Raw genomic sequence first — 27,642 nt, 5'->3', positions numbered from 1 at the left:
TCTGACCAATTGTGTAGCTTGTTGTCGACCTTTGCAACCCAAAAGACAGTTGCATCTGTCAAGTAGGAAAATTAGGTACCACCTATGTGTGGGGAGGCTAATTTAACAAAATTTACGAGGCCATAAAAAAGACTTCAGCAAAGCACTCCAGCAAAAGCATGCGGGGAATGCGGAAGTACTTCATCAGTGTCGCAGATGGACGATGAAAGCGACAGCTCCCCTGGCGGCCAGAAAAGGTTAAATAGCCTCTGACTGTTTGTCTATATCTGTTGTGTATCTTTAGCATTGAATATTTGTCACGTATATGTACATTGTAATCCGCCCTGAGTCCCCTGCGGGGTGAGAAGGGCGGAATATAAATACTGTAAATGAATGAATGAATAAATAAATAAATAAAATTTAGTTCAAAGTAGATAATGTGGATTATCTGATTTGATAATCTGTGTTAAATGACAGTGTAGAAGGGACATTATTTTATTTTCACTCCAATAGTCCTGATCGCCAATCTGGAACTATAGCACAGCTGGAATGAAGGCTTATTGTGACTGTTCTCTATCACATGCTGACCTTCTCCATAGCCCAAGTTAACTATCAGGTATTAGCTATCATGGGTTAAAACAGTGTTGAATGTTAGTAATGCATTGGATGAAGAAAAATAAAATTGAACTTAATTAAGAAAAGACAGAGGTGCTCTTAAAGAATCAAAAGCATACCAGAGGCAGGGATTAAACCAGTGCTGGACTCAGTTAGTTACACTATCATTGAACAGCAAAGAGTCTTGTGCCATCTTAAAGACTAAGAAACTTTATTTGACACTCTTCTTGAAGAGTAATTTTCTCCGTTTTAGTTCACTCCTGAACTCAAAACCTAGATGGACGCATCTCAATAGGTGCAAAGAATTTTTGGCACACTAAAGCTAGTGCAATCATGGTACAGTAACGGCATTGCAAAGGAAATCCATGAAAAAACATTCTACACACCTCACAGTTGCCATACTTAAAACATCACTTCACCATCTCATAACAGAGCATTTAATTACTCCTATCTATGAGAACAGATGATCACTGCATGACAGCTGCTTTTAACCATACCACATGGCAACTCTAATGTGTGTCTATGCCCTCTCAACCACATGACAAGCTACTAAGCCTTGCTGCACCTGCTAGCTGCAGGAGCAGCTGGAAACTCAACTCACAACATAAGCAGGATTTGACAGATTACCAGACTCCTAAATGTCTCAAGCTGCCACATTTTTACAGGATGCTTTTAAGCAGTGGTCACTCAACAAGTTGTGCAATAAATATGGCAACATAAAGCTAACATCTGAAGCTGTAACTTTAGCCAACATAGAATCCTAGGGGTGGAAGGGGCCATTCACCCCAGCTAGTGCAATGCATTTCAAACAGGAAGAGACGGCCACTTGTTCTCTTTTTAAAGACATCCTTAGAAGGAGATAGCATTACCCTTCAAGGCAGTCCTTTCCACTGTTAATCATGTGGCAACACAGCATACAACCAAATGTTGTTTTTAACTGCTTTCAAGTCAACTTCTGGTTATGGCAACCCTACATATAAGAAACCTCCAAATCACCCTATTGCAGACTCAAGCCCATGCTCAGATTTTGCAGACTCAGTGTGGCGGCTTGTTTGATAGTCTAGCTATCTTCCTTTTTCCTTACTGATTTCAATTTTGAAAATCATTATATTTTTGGAACCCATAGCAATCTCTCATGGACCTCGTCTTAAGAAACCCTGATTTAATGTAATGATCCTTGGAGATAGATTAGGGCTCATAGAACCAAGGGATTCATAGTTACTTTTACAGCTGAGTGAAGATAATAATAACTTTATTTGTAGCCTATCCTATCTTCCCAAAGGGACTCAGGAGTTCACCTGATTCAATATCTGAATCAGGTCTACTTCAATGACCATTTATCAACTACTATTAGCATCCAATTCACAGGCAACACTGTGAAGAACAAAGTTTAACACAAAATTATGCATATTATGAACTCAACTCAGGGACACACAAAGTAAACCCACCTTTGTCTCCTATGAAATATAAATCAGATTCCTCAAATCAAAAATTAAAAATTAGCCAAGCTCCCAAAGTCCACTGCTATTTCTTGGAATGAGCTTATAAGCACCATTAATTTGAACCCTACTAATTTCAGTTATTTGAAATGTCATAATTCCAACATTTCTTTCATACTACAAAATATCTCCTTTATAGGGTAATTGTGCTAGTCAGTTCCATGGATACAGCGCTCATCCAGTCATCTAAACATAAGACTATCTGCTTATTTTGAAAGCCTGTGAGCATTACGGCAGCAAACAAATAGTAGCTTGGAAAATTTGATACTAAAAGAATTAATAACACCAGGATTAATAATAGAAACACAGTGGAAATGTACACAAAAAGACACTGTGTCAGTCTGTCCATTACTGCACAAACCACAACCACAATGACCTTAAACTAAGGGTGGTGTAGAGTGGGGGCGGGGGAGAGACCCCATGTAATATTTCTCAATCAACATAACAAGAGGGAACATGACTCCAGGCAATAACTTGTAGGATGATGGAAACTCTGTCTAGTAACCATGCACCAAGTCTAGGAAGGGCTGTACTAGCCTAAAATATTAAAAATGTAAACACTTAACACTGAGGCAAATACGTATAATTTACAGCAAAAATGTTTAATCACTTACACAAAATTCTGACAAAAAAACCTCAGTAAGGTCTGCAAAGAACTTCCAAATAACTTTTCTTTTTAAAAAAATCTAACTAGACTTAGACGAAGGTTTATTGGGTAGGATTTCCTGAAATCACCTTGAGTCGCCAATTGGTTGAGAAAGGCAGTATACAAATACAGTAAATAAATAAATAAATATTTTCCATAGCCATGTTAGCAAACGGCGAAATACTGGTTCATTGTGCTTAAAAGAATTCTACAGAATGTTCTAAATGGTTTATATTAAAAAGCTACTTTGGTCCATAACAAAATAAACAAAATTAACGCAAGCAAATAAATCTTACTGCTTAATGTTTACATGATTACATATACTCCAATCTGTCATCTTTTTTCTCACTGCTTTTCTTCTCTATTTGTTTATTTGTTTGTTTGTTTATTTAATACACTTATATTCTGCCCTTCTCACCCCGAAGGGGACTCAGAGCGGAGCACAACTTATATATGGCAAACATTCAATGCCTAGGTACAATACATAAACATTAAAAAACATTTATCTAAATATTAAAATACACCATTTAAAATAACACAATTTAAAACCGTCCTAGCCATCCACATCAAATCCAATTGGCCCTGTCACCTTTCCCATTATCGCTTCATTGCCCTGTCCCAAAAGCTTGGTCCCACAGCCAAGTTTTTACCATCCTTCTAAAGGACAGGAGGGAGGGGGCCGACCTGATCTCACAAGGAAGGGAGTTCCATAGCTGGGGAACAATCACCGAGAAGGCCCTGTCCCTCATCCCCACCAATCGCGCCTGTGACAATGGCGGGACGGAAAGCAGGGCCTCCCTGGAGGATCTTAATCTCCGTGGTGGTACATAGAGGGAGATGCGTTTGGACATCCTAGGAAATCTGTCAGGCTTGCTAAGAAAAACATTTGCATACAAGATTCTCTGCAGAAGGGAGATCTTGAGGAAAGTCAAGAGATGAGGGAGTTCCGAAAGATTATTTTACTAGTTCCATCATCCTCAGGGTACAAGGAATCACCTAGGTGTTTTGCTGGTGTAATCATCCCTGACATATAACACTACTCTTTTCCCTCTTCCTATTTGGTGTATTTCTGGAAAAAAAAGGTTATACATTCCAATCATAAAATGCCATGTTTCTGTAATGTCTATATTTGGTTTGCTCAAGTTCATTTTGTTAATATCCCATGCTCTGTGCTTTATAGAAACATCTAATACTATGGGCCATTCTCCTAGCTGCTTATTTAAGTTTTTTTTTCTTCATTCTACTGTTGAATTCTTGTATTATTCTCCCAGTTTCTCTCTATAATATCTATTGTCTCAAGCAACTGAATTCTTGCCATCAAGAACATCGTCTCCCTCCCTCTACTTGCCCACATCTACGAGTTCCATGCACTTTGCCACTGTATATTTCCCTCAGCCTGTACTTGTTTCCTCTTCCTATCTCTCTTCACTCTCATCTTCCTTCTACTCACTCTCTTTCACTTCACTTTATGTCCTAGGATAGAGTTCTTTTTTTCTTGAGCTTTGCCATTCACACTGCTCACTACCCTGCCTATTCCCTTGCACCCTCATGACATGCCCCTCTCTTGCTTCTTGTATTCTACTGCCATCTTTCTTATTCCTCCCCTCCACTCATATCCTGGCAGTGCATTCTTCACTTTTTCATATTGTTTGCTGCTTACTAGGCATGTGCAATCCATGGATCTAAATGTATTTCCAAAACTAAAGTTCTGGTGGTGAAAACTAGGGGGCACTGGTGCTTTGTTTCTAGTGTTGCTAAAGTTCTGGTGGTGAAACTTTCAGAACTCTAACACAACTTTCAAAATTTAATTATAAATGGCAGTTCCTAATAGGTTCTGTCATAAAAATCACCAATAATGAAATAATAATGAAATTTTGAAAGTTGTGTTAGAGTTCTGAAATTTTCACCACCAGAACTTTAGCAACACTGTAGAAGCAAAGCACCAGCGCCCCCTTGTTTTCACAACCAGATCTTTAGTTTTGGAAGTACTTTAGAACCATTTAGAACCATGGATTGCACATGCCTACTGCTTACACTGTTTGATCTCCTATTTTTCCTACTCTTTATGTCAACTTGTGCCCCCATGGAGCACTTCTTTCTTTCTTGAGTGCTGAACCACTTTGTCTCCTGTCTCTCATGCTCCTTTCTTTGCCAGACCTTAAACCCCTGTGATGTAGCCCTCTGCCTGCTTATTACATTTGGTTGTTTGAAGAGCTCACGCTTGCTTCCCTCTGAAATTCCCAAGTGGACTTTTATGTGAAAAAAAAAATTCACAGAAAAATGTCCCTTTCCAACCCTCATTATATCCCATTTTAGGCTTCTAAACAGGAAATGCCTGGAATCTAGGAAAATGAAGATCCAAACATCATGTCTAGAATCCAGGTACAACCCAGCAACCCACGAGAATGAGGATAACTCCCCTCTCCTCTTAAAAAAAATCTAAAAGGTAAACTGCACGTCTTTCATGTAGAATGGCCCCTAGCTGAATACCATAGTATCCAACATCCAGGAAATGCCTCTGCTAGCTAGTAGACTCTGCAAGGCTTTTACTGTGTACTTAGATAAAACATCCGCTTAGAGCAGTTTCCACTTCGCATGAACACTAAGTAATCATGGATTAGATAGTCTTTCATCCAAATCAATTGTTCATCTTTTTTCCCATGTCAGAACATATCTAGGTATATACTAGAATAAATTAGAGGGATAACCTACAACAGCACAATGATACAGATAAGCAAGTTAATGTAGCACATCATAGGACAGTTGTATAGCCTTTGCTTAGGCTAATAGGACTGAACAAGTGAAAAGTGAAGGCTCAATTTTGCATAGACATCTTATTTCTTTGGGGTCTTGTCTAATGGGTCTTTGAACACACGGTGGAAGAAAACATAAACCACTACTAGGTCAGATTTGGGACAAGTGTGAGATATTCCAATTTAGATAATATTCAAGAACAGACTTTCATTATGTTTGGCAGAGGGAAAACAGATTCCCTCTCAGTCACCCACGTACAGAATCAAAGAATATCATTTATTACGGTTTTAAAGCTTTATCAGTTCCATCCTATCACCTAGTATTCATACAGTACATATGAGTGTTTAATAAGTTTAAAAAGTATCATCCTCATTTTGGGGGAGGAGAGCTGAAGCTGAGATACACACTTTCTAGAAGATATAAGTCCATTGAGAAGTAACACCTGAACTGGAGACTTCCTACTTCACATCCATTGCTACATCATTATACCAGATTTCCGAACGAGAAAGCAATACATTGTCAATTATGCAGAGGAATTGCAATGTATTACCCACTTTATCTATATAAATAAAAATGTAATGTTCGTTTGTTGGATTAACATAACTCAAAAACTACTGGACAAATTGACACCAAATTTGGACACAATACACCTATCAGGCCAACGAGTGACCATCACTCATAAAAACACTGAAAAACACAGCGGAAGAGACTTTAAAAGCCAAAACATTAATAATAAAAAAATTACATTACAACACATAACCACATATATACACATATATACACACACAAAACACATACACAGCAACGCATGACAGGGGACAGGTAGTTACTTATAAAATAAATTCTCAAAAGTATAAGAAAAATACAGTGCTCCTATTGCTTTCCTTAAAAAAAGAGGTTATAAAAAGCATAAACATGTATGCAATATGTCCAAGTCAGTAAAAAGGTGTACTCACATTAACTCTGAAATTTGACAAGCACATATCGATTCATCAAGAGTGACAGCTTGTACCAATGACAATTTCAAGATTTATACATTAACTGCTCCTCAGATAAGTTTGATGATGTGCTAATTTCTGTTCTCACAAATTAAGAGCCTCTACTGGTAAAGGAATTCTAAGACTTTGCATCAAACACATGTTTGGGTCATGCTCACAGGGGTCCTCCAACTCTTGGCCCATAGAGCATATTTCATATTTTGAGAGTGCATTATAAGTACTATTACAAGCAGGTAGGTTACAAAACGTCTGTTTCCTAGAAGGCAAAACAGGGTTAAAAGAAAAGTAATTTTCCTGAGTGGGATCTTAGCTGCAAAATACAAAACCCACAGCACTCCACTGTAATATTTATTTTACATAAGGTAAGCAAACCATAGCAAATTTCAGAAGAAAAAAAATCCAGGGGGAGGAAACTAGAGAAACACTAGCAAAAAAGAAACCACACTGAAGCCAAAACAAGGCACACAGCTGCAGCTAGACAGCTGCAGACTTGCGCTCAGTCATGAAGTCCCACTTAAAAAAATCAGAATGCATGCAAAACTGAAGCTGGGCATGTTGTTAACTGATATGCATTAGGTTTCAATCAGAATACCTTTTTGTAGCAAGTCCACAACTATTTTTTGCATGTCAGCAATACATTCCTGACAATTAAAACTGCCTACACTGAAATAACTTTGAAAACCCTTAACATCATCTATAAACCCTTATGCTAGTGTTTCTTATGTGGGAGAATGGTAGGTTGATTCCCTGATTCCCCCCACCCCAATGTATCAGGAACCTGTACGATACTTTTTCCATCTGCGATGGCTGTTTTTTTCTTTCCTTAAACCAAACAAAGAAATAAAATTCTTTGGAGCTCAGATTAGACAAGGACCAACCAGAGTGGACTCTGCTTAATTTCAGACATGATCTGGTGCCTTTCGGATATTTAGACCATTTTTCACCACTGTATTTCATTAACCTACATTTCATAGTACATTGGAAGTAATGGTGGTAAACGGTAGTGGAAAGAATCCATTGTTGTTGTTGTAGTAACTGAAAACTCTCTATGTGTAGAAGTGCCTTAAAGTTCATGGTGACATGGAAGGATGCAAACTGAGTTACTATTTAGTTAAGTGCAGAGGGAGGATCATTAAAGTGAGTAACCACTTAAAGGAAATTGACGCATTTCCATCTGACAGTAACACTTGAAGAAAATGTTTTGTTCTACAAAAAAAAGAAGCAAGATTCAACAAGATCCTCCACCTTGTAGGATCTTGGGATCTGTCGTTTTGTAAGCTTCTTAAAGTCCTCTAGTCGAGTGCATTCCCTTGAACAACAGAAGTAGAACTCTCTTGATACTCATCTGATCAACCACATCTTCAAAGCTACGTGTATAAGCATACATGTATATGTAGCTACAAAAATGTATTTTGTAGAAATACATTTTAATATATAGCTTTTATAGAAATACATTTAAATATGTATATTTGTAGTATTCTTACAATGTTTATGTGTTTAAATTATTCTGTAACCTACCTCGAGCCATGAGGCAAGACGAGTAAGAATTATTATTATTATTATTATTACAACTATTGTCAATGGGAGCCCCTGGTGGTGCAGTGGGTAAAACCTCTGTGCCAGCAGGACTGAAGACCAACAGGTCGCAGGTTCAAATCCGGGGAGAGGCGGATGAGCTCCCTCTATCAGCTCCAGCTCCTCATGAGAGACATGAGAGAAGCCTCCCACAAGGATGATAAAAACATCAATTTATCCGGGCGTCCCCTGGACAACATCCTTGCAGACAGCCAATTCTCTCACACCAGAAGCAACTTGCAGTTTCTCAAGTCGCTCCTGACACGACAATTGGTGGTCTATTGTCAATTTACCCTTTATCAGATCCTCCTTGTCTTATCATCATGTTGAATGTCTAAAAATCTAAAGTTATCCTGGATTGGGAAACACGTGTTTCCCTTTCTAGAGGATCCTTCATTTCTTTATTTGCTGTTTTTTCCATCAGTCCCTTTACATACATTTCTTTCACATGCTGCAGACGATGAAGGAATCTATAGTACGTCAGAAGTAACAGAAGCCGTTTCCAAAATATTGCCAGAGGGATATGCTCCAAAGAATTCCAGACGCATTCCTGAAATGGAATGCCTGACAATATTCCATATTCTATATTTGTAAATTTCTTTCCAACATCATTTGAGGAAATCAAGACCAAGTAGCAATATATGAATTTGCTATCTGAAATAAATTATTTTTAATTCCTGCTTTAATTCAATTTCTAATGGGGTAAGGTTGGATGAGTCCTGAGATTTCACCCAATTTTTCCTGGGGTTTCACATCTCTATTTTCATCTCTCTCTAATTAGATCACAAAAAAGTGCAGATATAAACATGTTCTCTGGACTTCACAGGGCAACCTTTGCTAATCTGGCATCTACTAGATGTGCTAGGAGTATAAGTATGGTCATCCTTAACTAGCATAGCTAGCCTTGCTGCATTGATGGTGGGAGTTGTAGTCCAATACATTCAGAGGGAACCTAGTTAACAAAGATTGTCACCAAGGGACAAAGATAAATAGAAACTATTGTGTTCTACCATTTTATTGGCATGTTGATTTTATAGCCTTTGACAATAAGGCCTCCAAGAGCTATCACTCTGTTGAAGTATTCACTAGATCACAGACAGCTGATGGTACCAGCCTCACCATCTCATCAGAAAGGTGGTTTAGCTCATCTTCTACTACTTCCAAAAGATCATGAGTTACATCGAGTGGGTAACTTTAGAGGGGCAGAAGGGACATTAACCCCAGAGGAGACCTGCTGCATTGGCCCCATTAAAAAAAATCAACTTTTTATTGCCAAACATGGGCCATTTTCACGATGTTTTAGAGACTTCCTGGCTCATTTTAGTTCCAGAAGTGGCCTTTTCTAGCAGCAGGTGCTGAGTGGAAGTCACTTCCTGTTCATTTCCTGTTTCAAAATGACACTGTACTAGACAGTACATTGTGCCTGCTAATGATCACAACCTTAACCTTGCTGACAAACTGAAAGGTAAAACAAGTGCTCTAGCACTGTTATTAAGTTATCTTAGTTACAGCCATGAACACAAAAAGCAAAACCATACATGAATGAAAGGTAAAAGAGTTGACTGTCTCAATGGGGGGGGGGGGGGGAGGACTGCTGGCCAACAATGATCCTAATTGATTCAAGATATGCATGAAGAAAACACTGTAATCTAGGTTATTTTTGACACCACATTCTCAATATGTTTGGAGAAATTCTCTAGGAGTTTAAAACCAATTTCGCATGAACCGAGTGGGTAAGCAGAATGAGAACCAGCATGGTATAATGGTTTGAGTGTTGAATTAAGACTCTGGAGACCAGAGTTTGAATCCCCATTCAGCCATGGAAACCCACTGAGTGACATTGACAAAGTCATATTCTCTTAGCCTTAGAGGAAGGTAAAGGCAAGCCTCCTCTGAACAAATCTCACCAAGAAAAGGTCACGTTAAAGTCACTATACATTGAAAACTACTTGAAGGCACACAGCAACAGAAGAATGAACAATGTTTTGACTTTATCACTGGCACTGCTTCATAGGAATGTAGCAGCATAATTCATAGCAACTTACTCTTTAGGGTTGTAGGAGTGAGTAACTGAGGCCATTCAGGGAGTCAACTATCCCTGGTTTCTCTAATGTAGTTATATATGGCATTAATCTCCATTTAACATCAATTGATTCAGGCAGAATTACTTATTTACTTATTTATGTATTTATTTCCTCACTTGTTGGTAGTACTATTCTTGCTAGATTCTAAACAGTTAAAGTGTCAACAAAGTTAAAAGGAGTAAAAAAAACTTTTAAAAGGACAACAAAAATGACAATACATAAAATGAAAGGCCCTTTCCCAATAAGCAGTTAGTCCTGCAAGTCTTGCCAACAAAAGGATAGCAAGCAGTGTGCTAATTTAAACCCACCAGAAAGGGAGCTCCAGAGTTTCTCAGATGATACAAACTGAAAATTATCTATTAACACTGGACAAGGAAGAGGCAAACATGACATCTACTGGATTTCTCTTGATTATAACATTCAAGTCGGAGTAGATCCAAGCAAGTCTACCTGCACAGTGCCAGGCAAGTTGTTCATAGTGTGCTCCTGAGTGATCTGGATTCAACTCTCATGGATCGCTTGCCACTACAAAACAGTTCTGCTGCCTTGTTCTTTACAGATACAGTGGTGGAAAAGGAAACAATGTTTTTTCCACTCTTACTGCCAGAGTAAGCCTGTGTTTGATTGGCCCTGCTCAGCGTTTTCTGCCAAAGTCATTCTAGTAACGTAGGGCCCTTCCAGACAGGTTGTATAGCCCAGGATCTGATTCCAAGTTTTCTGCTTTAAACTGGACTATATGAGGGCCCTTCCACATAGCCATATAACCCAGAATATCAAGGCAGAAAATCCAACAATATCTGCTTTGAACTGGGTTATCTGAGTCCACACTGCCATATATTCCCGTTCAAAGAAGATAATGTGGGATTTTATTCAGCTGTGTGGAAGGGGCCTGAGTCTGCACTGCCAGATAATCTGGTATAAACAGAAAGTCTGGGATCAGATCCTGGGGTATAGGGTGTGTCTGGAAGGGCCCTCAGTCATTCTTTCAATCACCACAGGGGAGGGGACGGCCACACAGGCACTGGTTTGGCCCCATTCCATGAGAAAGTATGCTCAGGAGTGATTATGTCCACTGCTCCCATCATTTCTGAATTTGGGAGGTTAATTTTGACAGCCTACCTTGCCAAGACAGAAAAAATCATCCCAAGAGCCATCAAGGAGCCATACATCTTGATCCATATGCCTCCTAGGGTGGACCACCTCAGTCAGTGCCCTCATCGTTGTAGAAGTTCATCCCAGCAAGTCTAAGGCTGGATCTACACTGCCATATAATCAAGTTTATCAAAGTGGATAATCCACATTAATTTGAAGTAATTATATGAGTCTACAGTGCCATATAATCCAATTCAATGCAGATAATCTGGATTGTATATAGCAGTGTAGATGAGGCCTATATGCCAACAGCTAGTGATCTGTCCATGACAACAGTGCTATGGACAGCTCCCATACTTCCAGATCACCAGCATCTCATCTAGCAAAGAAAACATGGTCCAGAGTGTGCCCAGAAGCATGAATAGGTTCATATACAATAGGGACGGACCCATTATTATCATAGGTAAATGTAAAGGTTTTCCCCTAACATTAAGTCCAGTCGTGTCTGACTCTGGGGTGTGGTGCTCATCTCCATTTCTAAGCCGAAGAGCCGCCGTTGCCCATAGACACCTCCAAGGTCATGTGGCCGGCATGACTGCATGGAGCACTGTTAACTTCCTGCCGGAGAGGTACCTATTGGTCTACTCACATTTGCATATTTTTGAACTGCTAGATTAGCAGAAGCTGGGGCTGACAGCAGAAGCTCACATCGCTCCCCGGATTCGAACTTGCGACCTTTTGGTCAACAAGCTCAGCAGCTCAGTGCTTTATCCCACTACGCCACCGGGGTGTATCATGGCAGACATTAAATCCTGAATTACTCCAAACAGGGCAATCAAAGCAGGGGTGTTGTAAACAAAGGGATTCCAACACCACCCCTGAGACTACCCTGACTAGCTAGGAAGAAAGATTATTAAATAATGGGGTGAGCACTAAATCAACTGAATCCCTATTCTGTCCTGGCCAACCACCTTTAGATACCTTGATAGAACTCTATCTTCCTGTGTTCCATATCTCACTTGTTGCTTTGCAGAAAATCCTTGCTGGCAAAGAGGGTGAGACAGAAGAGACAGACTGTCAGCTTCATCAAACCAGACCTCAATGATACTTGCCAGGCCAGTATGCTCATCCAAAATCAAGTCCAGACTGGCAGCGGTTTTAACATTCAGTTGCCTGACATTCACTAGCAGCATACAGCATTTCTAACTAAAGGAGGGCTATTGCTAAGGCTATCTGGTTTATTTGAATTGGGACTAATTTAGGGGCATCTTGATATTATTAATTTTTCAGTGAAAATGTAACTCTCTCTCTTTTTCCCATTTTCCTCTGCCCTGTACAATTTTGAAAGATGAAGCATTTACCTTTATTTGTCAATTAAAACCACACACACACACACACACGAGTAAAATAAGTACAGTAAAATAAGAGGAAACCATATTTTCATTTACTCCATATTACACTAGGTTGACACAGGGAAGGAAACAAAATTCTTCAGATATGTATAAATAAAACAGGACTCAGAAAATGGAAAAATAAACAGGGTTTCCACATTGCAATGGAATGGTGTCTATATCCCTTTGAAATGGTGATGAAATATGAAGCTGTAAAAAGATATAGGTCCTAAACTTCTCTGACTTGCAAAATACCAAAACAGACTCTCCTTGTAAACTTTGATGAAAGCCTCCACTTAAACTATGCTTGTTGCATTCAATATATGATTTAGCAGCTTCCAGGCACTGATGAACCACCACAACCTACCAAGCTCCATGTACACACAACCACTGGAATCTGTATCAAGGAGGTTTTTTTCTGCAAAAAGATAAAATATTGAATTTTCTAGCCTTTGAAAAACTGAGGTTTCAGGCTTCTTCAGTATTCAATTATAAGACAAATACAAGGGAGGGGGAATAAATGGCAAACATAAAATATATTTCAGTATAAAAAAACTACAGGGAGCACATTCAATCTATTAACATGACCTGCTGAAAGAAAACAATCCTCTTGTTTTCAGTAGGCACCATACTGGAAAAATGTTACAATTTACACTAAACTTGAAAAAGAAAATTGCAGAGATGGAAAACATGCACTTGCCAGTCATGCTCAGAATGGAGTCAGTGAATAAAGGAATAACATTCACTTGACAAAAAATTGTCTTGTTTCCTGGCATTGACTGCCTTTCTGCAAGTGGGAAATATATAGTAAAACCAACTTATGCACTGAGTACATTAAGTGCTAAGGCTTGTGTCCAAAATAGATATTGTGACAACAGAGACAAAGCTCTATGGTAGCTTAAACGTAAAAATCAGAAAGCACAGAAGGCTTAGTGTCTAGGGCCTAGGCTAACATAAGTCACTACAATAGGATGCTAGAGAGTATTGTTCATCAGATACACAGTCAGTTGTCTGACAGCAAAGTGAGCTATATGCCCATGTTTCTATGTGCAAACCTCTTCTTGCTATGGTTTATGGTTACTAATTGGGTCCTTTTAAGCAGAACTTTATGGTTAAATACTTTTACCTTTTGGAGACTTTACATTTGTGTGAGAAAACCACTCCCTTCAATTTGTCCTCAGCCCTAAAATACTTATCAGTACCAATTTTTACTTCCCAAGGAGCAGCAGAATAGTCAGGTATTACAAGGTAAGTATTTAATTATTATACCAATTGAATACACCACAGATCATATCATCTCTGTCTCCTTCTATATTAGCTTGCATCGCTTATGAATCACTTGCCTTCATCCATCTTATGTTATTGACTCTAACACATGGAGAGAAACCGGAAGCATTAAATTATTGTTGAGCCGTTCTACCCAAGAATGGCTTGATGTTTGTTACCTAACTCCCATAAGCCTCCCTGATAATAGGTCTTTAGGCAATGCTGCACTTTAACATTTTTTAAATAAGCCCTTCTCTCACTGTACCCCCTAGTAAGTAGACTATCAAGATTTACCTACCACAGTTACAACTTGGCAAGAAATGTGTAGGAAAAAACTTCATTACTGGTGCCAATAGAACTGCCACAAAAGGGGCAAGTGAAAAGAGGATAGGAGGCTCTGCTAATGGTCAGCCATTGATGCAGTCACAAAAGGGTCTTCTGATCACCAATTTTTGGAAGCGTGGTGAATTGAAGACATGTGTGCCTTTTGTTTAGAAATATATAGCAAGCATGCCAATTAATTTGAAATTTTATATGATAGTAGTGCAAATCAGAGGCACACTGCAAGCTCCTCTGAGTACCTGTGAACGCAACAAAAAGGGGGAAAAGAGGCCTGAGTGGGAAAGAGTAGCACCTCTTTACATTCGATTACTGAAAATTAATCAGACTGGTAGTAGTCTATCTTCAGTGCTGGCGACAGGAAAGGGATATAGGAGTCTTAGTAGATCTCAAGCTAAATACGAGTCAACAGTGTGATGTGACAATTAAAACATCCAATGTGATTCTCCTTCTCTAGAGACCAGTACATGCAACAACGAACTCAAACAGTAGGGAAAAAAAGATTGTACCTAAACATTACGAAAAACTTACTGATTGTCAGCTTTTCAACCGTGGAATATGCTGCCTTAGAGTGTGGTGGAGTTTCCTTCTCCAGAAGTTTTTAAGCAGAGGTTGGATTGCCATCTGTCTGGAGTGCATTGTTTAGGTATTTCTGCATGGCAGGGGGTGGCCTGGATGATCTTGTGATCTCTTCCAACCCTAAGATTCTATGATATTAGTGATGTGCCCCCCTTGAGCAAACAGCTTGTTCCCAACTGTACTGTGCACCTATTACGGGACTCAAGTTACTCAATGGGAATTTAGAATGCAAGGAGGTTGAAAGAGATTATCTTTCACCACAACACAAAGCAGCAGGCTACTCAGAGGAAGTCAGGGTAGACTGCACTGCTCAGGGGCAGTTCAACTCCTTATGGCTACACTCCATCCCCTATCCCCAACATCCCCTGCCAGAGGCCATACATTGCCAATGTTCCACATTATCTGCTTTGAACTGGATTACATGAGTGCACACTGGCATATAATTCAGTTCAAAGCAGGTAGCCTGGACTTTATATGGCAGTGTAGAAGGGGCCTGAGTGGCTGCTTTCATTCTTCCTAATATCAGGACCAGTCCTACAAAGACAATAGTACAAACTGAGCTGTTTACAGATCCCAATATACACATCAAAAACAGCTCATTGGATCTATTTTTCTAGATGATGAGACTATGGGTTCATATTCTCTGGGGCCCACAAAATGTATATGGGAGGGAAAGGAAAAGCAATATAATTGGAGAAGAAATATTCATTAGCCTCAATAAAAACTTGCAGATTAAACCTAAGGCGGTCAAGGAAAAAAATGCTACAAACAGTATTTTCCAGTAAAATACACAACTATATTTTCATTTAATGGTATACTGATAATGTTAGGCAATCCAGAAATACAAGAATTCAGTGGAACAGCTACTTTTAATAAATGTGTAAGAAACCCCTAAAACTAAGATGGAAAAGCAAAACAGAAAACCACTTTGCTGTGCAGGATAGCTGAAGGTCTGCCAAGAACAAATCCATTTAAACAGGAAAAGCTGTCAAGATGGAAAAAGTGGAGTAGAGCAACAGCGGCCTTCCATTAACACGGACTGCCATCAACATTATGTTTCTTAAAAGTATTTGGAAAATATATATCCAAGGGCAAATGAAAACAGGTAGTTTCCTAATCTACTAATCAAAGCTTCACAACGCTTACCTCCTTTTCTTTACTTTTACTATTTTTCTTTATGTGAATTTTTTTTTTGTTTTTGCTTTTTAAACATATAATAAAAATGTATGAGACAAAAATAGATACAGTTTCAATTGCATTGAAGAAAAACGTAAAAACTATTTAATGAAGTCACTGATTTAATGAAGTCACATCATAGAAATTTCACATTCTCATATAAAGGAGATGAGAGAAAAAGCTATGTAGATCAAGGAACCTGCTACTCTCAAGCCACCACTTTTTCATGAAAAATATTTTCTCAGAATCCTATTTTTCTCTCAAGTGCATTTTAATGCTTCATTGTTCGTCTTTTTAACTTATAAATGGTCTATTATTCTTGCAAAAAAGCATTGTACTGTTGGAATGCCAGTACATTCAAATAAAACTATGTTTACTGGATTTTTAATCAAAGGGACACTTACAGTACAGGTCCTAGGGCATATACTCTACTCTTTAACTACCACATCATGCTTAACTGACTTTCCTTCCTAAAACAGTGCACAGGAAAACATTTGCTTCATATCTTACAGTTACTTGTGCCAATTCTGCAGCTTTGTTCAAATAAACTAAGAGAAAAGCAAAGTTAGAATTTCAAAGCTGTTCACTAACCTACCAAAATAAGTATCAAGGTTTCAAAAATAATCAGCTTTTTTTTTTTTTGCAAAATATGGCCATCCATGATTTGCACAAAATTGATATTTGTGGCAAGAAAGGGTTTAAAATTTTAACTTAAATACGGATGGATTTTTTTAAACTTTCAAAACTGGTTTCACCTCCTTAAACAGAACACACGAGGTTCAAGACAGCACTCAGATTAGCAGCCCAATCTTACGCATACATAAATTTCCTGAAATCAGTGGGTTTAGGGTTACCTAAGCCATCGCAGAATCAGGCTATATTAATGCAAAAAAACACTTCAAACAGGTTGTTGTAGGTTTTTAGGGCAGTATGGCCATGTTCTAGAAGCATTCTCTGCTGATGTTTCGCTTGATCTGTGGCAAGCATCCTCACAACCTCTGAGGATGCTTGCCACCGATGCAGGTGAAACATCAGGGGAGAATGCTTCTAGAACATGGCCATACTGCCCTAAAAACCTACAACAACCTAGTGATTCAAGCCATGAAAGCCTTCGACAATAAATTGAACATTTTAAACTTTTGCTGCTGAACTTGAAAGAGATAATGAATCCACAGAGAGTGTTGGATGAACTCCCCAGGGTGAACTCTCTCACATCAAGACCGGCATATCATCAGAGTTTGGCCACATATCAAATGCCTGTCATAGAACAAGCGTCCTTCTACTAAAGTTCAGACAATGAGAGAGTATGTATGTATGCACTTTCAAGTTGCTTCTGACTTATGGCAATTTAATGCATTTTATAGGGTTTCCTTAAGCAAGGAATACTCAGAAGTGGTTTTGCCAGTTTCTTTCTCTGAAAGAGTAGAATCTACAGCACCCAGTTTTTGTTGTCAGTCCTCCATCCAAGGACTTCCAGTGTCAGGCAGGATCTCTTGGTTATTTAGGTCTTCTGACAAGGAGACTGGTTATCTCAGCCTTGAATTTAAATCTTTTGTGCTGTACCATTAAAAAGTGCAAGCATTTAGAATAATAGAGTTGGAAGAGACCTCATGGGCCATTCAGTCCAACCCCCAGCCAAGAAGCAGGAATATTGCATTCAAAGCACCCCTGACAGATGGCCATCCAGCCTGTTTAAAAGCCTCCAAAGAAGGAGCCTCCACCACACTCCAGGGCAGAGAGTTCCACTGCTGAATAGCTCTCACAGTCAGGAAATTCTTCCTAATGTTCAGATGGAATCTCCTTTCTTGTTGTTTGAAGCCATTGTTCTGTGTCCTAGTCTTCTGGGAAGCAGAAAACAAGCTTGCTCCCTCATCCCTGTAACTTCCTATCACATATTTATACATGGCTATCATGTCTCTTCTCAGCCTTCTCTGCTTCAGGCTAAACATGCCCAGCTCTTTAAGCCGCTCTTCATAGGGCTTGTTCTCCAGACCCTTGACCATTTTAGTCGCCCTCCTCTGGACACATTCCAGCTTGTCAATATCTCTCTTCAACTGTGGTGCCCAGAATTGGACACAATATTCCAGGTGTGGTCTAACCAAGGCAGAATAGAGGGGTAGTATGTCTTCCCATGCTCCTATTGATGCAGGCCAAAATCCCATTGGCTTTTTTTTGCTGCCACATCACATTGTTGGCTCATGTTTAACTTGCTGTCCATGTGTAACTTGCTTTGACCTAAAAGCTGCTGTATATGAAAATTTAGCAAGGCATTTTATCTGGAGTTAAAGCCTTTGAGAATAAGCCTTTACAACATGGAAAACATTTAAGAAAAATCAAAATAATGAAAGAAAAAAATAATGGGATAAATAACATTCTGAGGAATCTCATTTAAAAAACGATCCACCACCTTCATCAATATATTATAGAGATTAGAAGACAACTGAGAAGCTGCCACAACTACAAAAGAAGATCCGGCATCCTCTGAATACTCCTGGGAATTATTCTTACCAAATATGATTTGTTAAACTGGGAGTCAGAAACCATTATTTGGTGGAAGAGAACTGATATATGAGAAGTGTCAGAAAACTGATCCTTTGACATTCTTGGGGTGTGTTTGCCAGCTTTGTTCCATCACAGTTCCAATACCTCGAGTATCTATTGGACAAATAAAAGATCTATCTGCTGAATTCTGCTACTTGTATCAGTTTTGGAGGCATGGGATCTTGGCCAGGAAAACAGACACTATCCCAATAGAGGAATGTCTTCTCATAAACACCATGAATTATTTGTTGCAAGTGGATTCAGCAATAATGTTGAACAAGTTTCATAAAAAAAAATTATATGCAGGAAATTCACAGTTGCCTTCCACTACTTAACATTTATGCACTGCATGGTTTTCTGTACTAAAAACAGACTCTTTGAGCTCATAAATTGCATATGTCTCAACTAACAATGCATTTTCAAAGGCACTAAACAAGAATTTCTAAGTTCAAGTGTCTCCACATCTCAGTCCCAAGTTCAAATCTCACCACTGCTGTGAACTGATGAGGGGGAGCTAATTTTTATCACTCCTACTGGAAATTCAAGGATAATATCTTATAAAGATATTGTGAAATTACAAGATATTGCATGGGAAGTGATAAACATAAACTGAGTACAATTAAGTACCCTGGACCGGTGGTGGGACTGATGGGAAGAATAAGAAAATAGATTCTTCAGTTGCTGTCTATGGTTACTTCACCCATGAAGTGCTAAGTATTTGCTATGCAAATTGATAGTGCAGAAAAGAACACATATGTAAAATTGTGTCAGAGAAACTACAATCTTTAAAAGTCTACTTTGGTTGATTTCTGATGAAGCATTTAGGCAAATAGAAAGAGTAGGTGTAAACTTACTAGACTTGAAATCAAACTTTGCAGAAGTGAAGACAGGCATCTAGGATAGGTCTGTACAAGTGACTACCCAGAACTGTCTAGCTGACTGAAACTATGTCCCATTGGGTTATTGCTACATGAAATTCTTGCTTGACTAAGCAAATAACTTGAGATAATTCCCAAGGCTAAGTCTTGACTGTTCCCATTCCAGAGTTTAAAGGGGGAAATGACGTTGAAGTAAGAGACTGCCAAAAGCCTGTTGTAGTAACATCTATTGAAACAAAATCCATGAAGTTGCAAGAAAGCAGTACAAGGCTGATAACTGTTTGATATAACTCTACAGGAAAGCTCCTAATGGCAAGCAAAATGTATTTCCTTAAGACTTAATAGGTATGAAGCATTACGAAAGGGAGATCTGTAAGCTTCTCTTTGTTCCACCTGGAGATAGGAGGAAGCAAACAGCCAAGAACAAACCATTTCAACAGAGGATGCTACTCACCATTTCTTGGTGCACTCAACCATCAGCTCCTGGTAAGAGGCCACGAACTGGAACTTGGATGCATGTTTCCCAACACGTTGCAGTCTTTTCCACACTGAAGCCATAATGATGAAGAGTCAACAAACCTAAAGGCTCCACAGATGTAGGGGAATCTCTGGTTGGAAAAGGACCAGTGCAATAGTTTGCATGTGTTTACATGAATGTCTAACAAAATTAGCAGAGAAGGAAAAGGCTGGAAAGATGCTCAGGGTGCATGGCCTGGATGGCCACTTCTCATTTTAAATCCCATTTTAAAGCACACAGTCCATTAGTAATCCATAATGACATGACAAAGCGATGGCAAGGAAATTCCCTTATGGAGTGATGATGATGTCTCTTCATCGGCTCAAACAAGGAGATGCAGACTGCGGTACTGGAAAAGAAAACAGAATGGGGATGACTAAAGAGCGGTGACTAACAAGTTGCAAAAGATCACTGAGAAATGCACTTACATTTTATTGCATGCATGGGCAAACTTTGGTCCTTCAGGTGTTTTGGACTTCAACTCCCACAATTCCTAACAGTTTGGGGGGCTGAAGTTTGCCCATGCCTGCTTTATAGACTCAGAATCAACACCCGTAGCGCACTCTTCCCCAAGTCCTTCAGGGAGAAGAACAAAATATGCAGAAACAATTTCAAGAATGCAAGCCATGTGCCTGTCTGGGATTTTTTTCCCTTTTATTTATTTATTTATTACAGAGATTTCTATACCGCCTTTCTCCAGAATGGACCCAAGGCAGCTCACATCATATTTAAAAATATACATACAAATAGTTTAAAAACATAGCTAAACAAGTATTAATAGTTCAATAGTTCTTCAAAACTTTCCATATTATTGAACATTAAAAGTTAAAATCAATCTAAAATTCCCCATTCTTCTGTAATCATAAGGGCCTGGCTTCAGTTAAAAGTGGCTTCAAAGAGGAAAGTCTTCACGCCTTTCCTAAATGTCATGAGTGTGAGAGTGGAGCTAACTTCCTCCAGCGGCAAGTTCCACAACTTAGGAGCTGTCCTCGAAAACGTACCTTATCTTGTGATTTTTAAGCGCATGTTAGCCAGGAACTATGTCAAAATCAAGATCGTCTTACTGCACCTTAGAAGTCTATCTGGCCTGACGGTGTCTCAAGTTTTTTTTGTTTTTTTGTGTCAGGAGCGATTTGAGAAACTGCAAGTCAATTCTTGTGTGAGAGAATTGGCCATCTGCAAGGACGTTGCCCAGGGGATGCCTGGATGTTTTACCATCTTGTGGGAGGCTTCTCTCGTGTCCCCGCATGAGAAGCTCGAGCAGACACATGGGAGCTCACCCCACTCCTTGATCTGAACCACTGGCCTTTCAGTCAGTAGTCCTGCCGGCACAAGGATTTAACCCACTGCGCCACCGAGGGCTCCGGGCATCATGTAACCTGGACCAAAGTAGTGCAGGGCTTTATAGGTTAAAACCAGCTCCTTGAATTGGGATTGGAAACTAATCAGGAGCCAATGGAGTCTTTTATCAATACTTTATGGAGCAAAATGATATTTTCTTATTCCAAAGAAAAGCAGGTGAGGGCCACCCTCCCACAGACTTTTGAGAACCCCACCCAGCAACCTGTGCTAGATGGGATCAAACTCCCCCTGAAGTCACAGGTCCGCAGTTTGGAGGTCCACAGTTTAACCCTGGAGGCCCAGGTATCGGCGGTGGTCAGGAGGGGCTTTGCATAGTTAAAGCTGGTGCGCCAACTGTGCCTGTACCTTGAAAGGCCTGATCTGGCCATAGTCACATTCAGATTAAACTACTGTAATGGGCTCTATGTGGGGCTGCCCCAGAAGAGTGTTCGGAAACTTCAACTGGTTCTAAGGTCAGCTGCTAGACTGTTCACAGGAGCTGGGTACAGGGAAAGAAGCACCCCTCTTCTAAAGAAACTGCACTGGCTACCAGTCTGTTTTCAAGCACAATTCAAGATGCTGGCTTAACTTATAAAGTCCTTAATAGTTTGGGCCCAGCCTACTTAGCGGACCGCATCTCCTCCTACAAGTCCATATGAGCCCTGAGGTTGTCAGGAGAGGCCCTACTCTCCATCCTGCCACCGTCACAAGTGTGGCTGGTGGGAATGGTGGCCCTGCAGCTTTGGAATTCCCTCTCTACTCTCCTTTCAGAATCAGGTTAAAACCTTCCTTTGGATGTGGGCTTTCCTTGAAGATCAGTAGGGAGATAGCTACCAGGGATGTGCAATGTGTGAACCATAGTGTGGACCTTTGGCAACGGCATTGTTTATGGCCGAAAGGAGTGGATATTATTGAAATTTTTAATCTAAATGTTGAAGTTATGTTTTGTATTGGTCGTTTTTGGTTTGATGGGTGCGGGGGGGGGGGGGGAGTTATAACCTTACAAGCCGTCTATTTTATATATCTTGTGGTTTATTATTGTATTTGTATGTGATGTAACTGTCACTGATTTTTAATGTTGTAAGCTGCTTTGAGGCCCCTTCCACACAGCTGAATAAAATCCCACATTATATGCTTTGAACTGGGTTATATGGCAGTGTGGACTCAGGCCATGGTGGTCCACGCACTTGTTATATCTCAAATAGACTACTGCAATGCAGTCTACATGGGGTTGCTTGGAAGACTATTCAAAAGTTTCAAATAGTCCAAAGGACAGCAGACAGATTGCTCACCAGAGTGGTGTACAGGGAGTATACAACCCCCTTGCTGAGTCAGCTCCATTGGCTGCCAGCTTGCTACTGAGCACAACTCAAAGTGCTGGCTAAACCATCCCAATTTACCTGTTTGAACATATATCTCTCTATGAACCAGCATGGATGCTAAGATCGTCTGGGGAGGCCCTGCTCTTGGTCCTGCCTCCTTTGCAGATATGATTGATAGGGACAAGGGACAGGGCCTTCTCAGTGGTGTTACCTTGGCTCTGGAACTCCCTCCCTAGCGAAATCAGATTGGCTCCCTCTGTCCTGTCATTTAGAAAGTTAAAACCTGGCTATGGGATCAAGCATTTTGGAACTAACACAGGGTCAACATGCAGCTATGAAGCAAATGGAATGCAATTTGGAACGGCTTTTGAACTAAGATTTTGGGTCTGCATGCAGTGTTTAACCATATATGGAATGTATTTATATGCCATTGTTTTTATGACTTTTTAATGATTTTAATGTATATTGTAATTCATATGTTTTTATGTTTAATGTGGCATTGAATTATGGTAGTGTAGACTCAGGCAATCCAGTTAAAAGAAGATAATCCAGTTCAAAGAAGGAAGTTGACAAGATTTTGAAGTGTAAAGATATATGAATGAATATTAAAGTTAGGATTGTCCATGCCACTGTATTTTCCATTTCTATGTACATTTGAAAAAAACGATAGGGACAAAAGCAATTCCTTTGAATTGTAGTGCTGGAGAATAGTTCTGCAGTGACTGTGGATTGTTAGAAAGGAAAGTAAATGGGGTCTAGAGCAAATCAAGCCAAACTCTCCCAAGAAGACAAGATGATTAAACCTGGGCCAGGTCCTGTTCAACATCTTTATTAATGACTTAGATGAAGGGTTAGAAGGCAAGATCATCAAGTTTGCAGACGACACAAAATTGGGAGGGATAGCCAATACTCCAGAGGACAGGAGCAGAATTCAAAATGATCTTGACAGATTAGAGAGATGGGCCAAAACTAACAAAATGAAATTCAACTGTGACAAATGCAAGATACTCCACTTAGGCAGAAAAAATGAAATACAAAGATACAGAATGGGGGACGTGTGGCTCAAGAGCAGTACGTGTGAAAAAGATCTTGGGGTTCTTGTGGACAACAAGTTAAACATGAGCCAACAATGTGATGTGACGGCAAAAAAGCCATATTTGGTCTGCATCAATAGTATAGCGTCTAGGTCCAGGGAAGTCATGCTACCCATACTCTATTGTGCCTTGGTTAGACCACACCTGGAATATTGTGTCCAATTCTGGGCACACACACAATTGAAGAGAGATATTGACAAGCTGGAATGTGTCCAAAGACTAAAATGATCAAGGGTCTGGAGATCAAGCCCTATGAGGAGTGGCTTAAAGAGCTGGGCATGTTTGGCCTGAAGAAGAGAAGGCTGAGAGGAGACATGTATAAATATGTGAGATGAAGTCATAGGGAGGAGGGACCAAGCTTGTTTTCTGCTGCACTGGAGACTAGGATGTGGAACAATGGCTTCAAACTACAAGAAAGGAGATTCCATCTGAACATGAGGAAGAACTTCCTGACTGTGAGAGCTGTTCAGCAGTGGAACTCTCTGCCCTGAAGTGTGGTGGAGGCTCCTTTGGGGGCTTTTAAGCAGTCTGGATGGCCATCTGTCAGGGGTGCTTTGAATGTAATGTTCCTGCTTCTTGGCAGGGGGTTGGACTGGATGGCCCATGAGGTCTCTTCCAACTCTAGGATTCTAAACTAAGACTACTGCACTGTTGGCATAATGTGAGAAGATAAGATTCCCTAGGAAAGGCAATGCTTGGTATGGTAGAATGCATTGGGAAAGGGGGAAGACCAGATTACAGTTAGGGCCCTTCCACACAGTCATATAATCCCGAATATCAAGGCAGAAAATCCCACAATATATTGTCGAAGGCTTTCATGGCTGGAATCACTGGGTTGTTGTAGGTTTTTCCGGGCTATTTGGCCATGTTCTAGAGACATTCTCTCCTGACGTTTCACCTGCATCTATGGCAAGCATCCTCAGAGGTAGTGAGGTCTGTTGGAACTAGGAAAATGGGTTTATATATCTGTGGAATGACTAGGGTGGGATAAAGAACTCTTGTCTGCTGGAGCTAGGTGTGAATGTTTCAACTGACCACCTTGATTAGCATTTGATGGCCTGGCAGTGCCTGGGGTAATCTTTTGTTGAGAGGTGATTAGATGTGCCTATTTTGCTGTTGTAATTTTAGAGTTTTTAATACTGGTAGCCAGATTTTGTTCATTTTCATGGTTTCCTCCTTTCTGTTGAAATTGTCCACATGCTTGTATATTTCAATGGCTTCTCTGTGTAGTCTGACATGGTAGTTATGAGAGTATTATTTTTATTATTATTATTATTAACTTTATTTGTGTAGTCTGACATGGTAGTTATGAGAGTATTATTATTATTATTTTATTATTATTAACCCTGCTAGCATCTCCTGAAGGATTCGATGCGGCTTACAAAGGCCAAGGCCTCAATTTTTTTTTTATGATTTTTTGTCGTGTCAGGAGTGACTCCTGGTGTGAGGGAATTGGCCGTCTGCAAGGACGTTGCCCAGGGGACGCCTGGATGAATTGATGTTTTTATCATCCTTGTGGGAGGCTTCTCTCATGTCCCTGCATGAGAAGCTGGAGATGATAGAGGGAGCTCATCCACCTCTCCCTGGATTCAAACCTGCTACCTGTTGGTCTTCAGTTCTGCCGGCACATACCAAGGCCTCAATAAAACAACAACATAACAAATACACAACTTAAAGCAAATCAAAAACAATTAAAGCAATATCAGAACAACAAAAACAGTACACCAAAACATGATAAAACTAGGGCCGGGCCAAATGTAATGGGTACAGATTAAAAAGTGCTGAGTGTGACAGGTGGTAGGGTAAGTGCAGTGTGCAGGCAACCTTAAACTCTAATAAAGTGCTTCTGGGACGTGTTGCTGGAGTTTTCCTATTCTGGAAAGGCACATCGGAACAGCCAGGTCTTCAAATACTTCCTAAAGACTGCCAACGTAGGGGCCTGTCTGATGTCTTTGAGTTCCAAAGTCGGGGGGCTACCACAGAAAAGGCCCTGTCCCTCGTCCCCACCAAACGCGCCTGCGACGCAGATGGAATCGCGAGCAGGGCCTCTCCAGATGAGCGAAGCAGTCCAACATTTCTGTGTTCTCCAATAATCTGCTGTGTCCAGGTTGGTTCATCCCACAATATCTGCTTTGAACTGGGATCTAAGGCAGCGTGGACTCAGATAACCCAGTGCAAAGCAGATATTGTGTGTTACTCTGCCTTGATATTCTGGGTTACAGGGCTGTGTGGAAGGGCCCTGAGAGAAAAGCGGGATAGAAATAAATTATTGTTATTGTTGTTGTTATTATTACTATGCCGACCTCGCAGACTGGAGAAGTTCTTTGTCTAAATGCTGATGGGGAAGAAAGGGAAGGAAAGGTGTAGCAGAGTCTTTCCTCCCTTGGCAGAGGGCAGAGAGAAGGCAGGGGGTGCGGCCGAGGGGCATCCTTCCTTTCCCTCAGGCGGTGGCCGGCTGGGGAGACCTGCCACACTTCAGTCCCAGCCAGGGAGGGAGAGGCAGGTCCGAGGGAAGCTCCAGCCGTAGTGAGGGCTCCTCTGGGGCATTCTGGGTAATGCTGGAGGGGGAAAGAAGGCCCCCAGCGTGAGGCGAACTGACTGAGGGGAGACCAGTCAGCCCCTTGGCCGCCCTTCCTCCTTCTCTCCCTCCCTGTCACGCGCCGCTTGGCCCGCGCCTGTTACCTCAGCGGCCACGCGGACGGCTCGAGACGAAGCCTCTCCCGCCTCGGAAGCAGCCGCGGCGCCTCGCATTCCTCCGCCGTCCCCGTCGATGCCGCCACCTTCGCCTCTGCGCCTTCACAGCAACTTCGCCCCGCAGCGCAACCCAACCCGCGTGTGCCTGAGCTGGGGGGGACCGCCCCCGCCCAAAGGCCGCGCGCGCTCATTGGCGGACAGCAATGCCAATCTCAGTCAAGAACGGAGCGGGCGGGGGCAATGAAGCCCTCCTGGCAGGAGGGAAAAAGAAACGATGCGCTCGTTCCCCTCTCAACTAAATGGGCATTGCTATTGGTCCGTAGCGTTCCGAAGGGGCGGGGTTGTTTATACCGAAAGGCGTCGCCATTGGACAGCTGGGGCGTCCGTTTGAAGGGAAGCGGCCCGCCCTTGGGTCTGGGTGAGGGTGGGGGAGTTGTGGCTGAGATTGGGCGGGGCGCGGGGAGAGGAGGGAGGTGAGCCTGGTCCTGAACTCTGGGGATCCGGGTTCGAATCCTCGGTCGGCCCTGGAAACAGTTTGGTCCAGGCACACTCTCTCAGCCTCAAGGGAAGGCCAAGGAAAACCCCTCTCCATACACCTGGCCCAGAAAACCTCAATGGATCTGGAAACGAGAAGTCCAGAACAAAGTTTGCCAGGGAAATACAGGAATTGACTTAGAATCATAGAGTTGGAAGAGACCTCATGGGCCACCCAGTCCAACCCCCTGCCAAGAAGCAGGAACATTGCATTCAAATCACTCCTGACAGATGGCCATCCATCCTCTGTTTAAAAGCCATCATAGAATCATAGAATCACAGAGTTGGAAGAGACTTCATGGACCATCCACTCCAACCCCCTGCCAAGAAGCAGGAATATTGCATTCAAAGCATCCCCGACAGATGGCCATCCAGCCTCCGCTTAAAAGCCTCCAAAGAAGGAGCTTCTACCACACTCTGGGGCAGAGAGTTCCACTGCTGAACGGCTCTCACAGTCAGGAAGTTCTTCCTCATGTTCAGATGGAATCTCCTCTCTTGTAGTTTGAAGCCATTGCTCCGCGGCCTAGTCTCCTGGGAAGCAGAAAACAAGCTTGCTCCCTCCTCCCTGTGGCTTCCTCTCACATACTTATACATGGCTATCATGTCATATAATTCAGATTAATCATAGAATCAAAGAGTTGGAAGAGACCTCATGGGCCATCCAGTCCAACCCCCTGCCAAGAAGCAGGAACATTGCATTCAAATCACCCCTGACAGATGGCCATCCA

General features: G+C 41.0%; 1 protein-coding gene across 4 annotated transcripts in view; it reads right to left on the bottom strand.

Annotated features, from left to right (window-relative positions):
- The window catches only part of EHBP1 (EH domain binding protein 1), a 265,747-nt gene extending 239,193 nt beyond the window's left edge, over positions 1 to 26,554 (bottom strand). For 2 of the 4 annotated variants that reach the window (XM_060784585.2, XM_060784575.2), the window contains exons 1-2: positions 26,369 to 26,553; positions 19,867 to 20,278 (exon numbers count right to left, since the gene is read on the bottom strand). In XM_060784585.2, the coding sequence (XP_060640568.2) occupies positions 19,867 to 19,970 (104 nt within the window). In that variant the 5' untranslated portion in view covers positions 19,971 to 20,278; positions 26,369 to 26,553. Of the gene's footprint in view, positions 1 to 19,866; positions 20,279 to 26,368 lie in introns of all 4 variants that reach the window. The other 2 variants (XM_060784566.2, XM_060784592.2) reach the window with 2 other exon arrangements.
- Positions 26,555 to 27,642: the final 1,088 nt, after the last annotated feature.

Source organism: Anolis sagrei, chromosome 1, assembly GCF_037176765.1.
Source record: "Anolis sagrei isolate rAnoSag1 chromosome 1, rAnoSag1.mat, whole genome shotgun sequence".
Taxonomy (NCBI): Eukaryota; Metazoa; Chordata; class Lepidosauria; order Squamata; family Dactyloidae; genus Anolis; species Anolis sagrei.
This window is presented reverse-complemented; position numbering and strand designations above follow the sequence as displayed.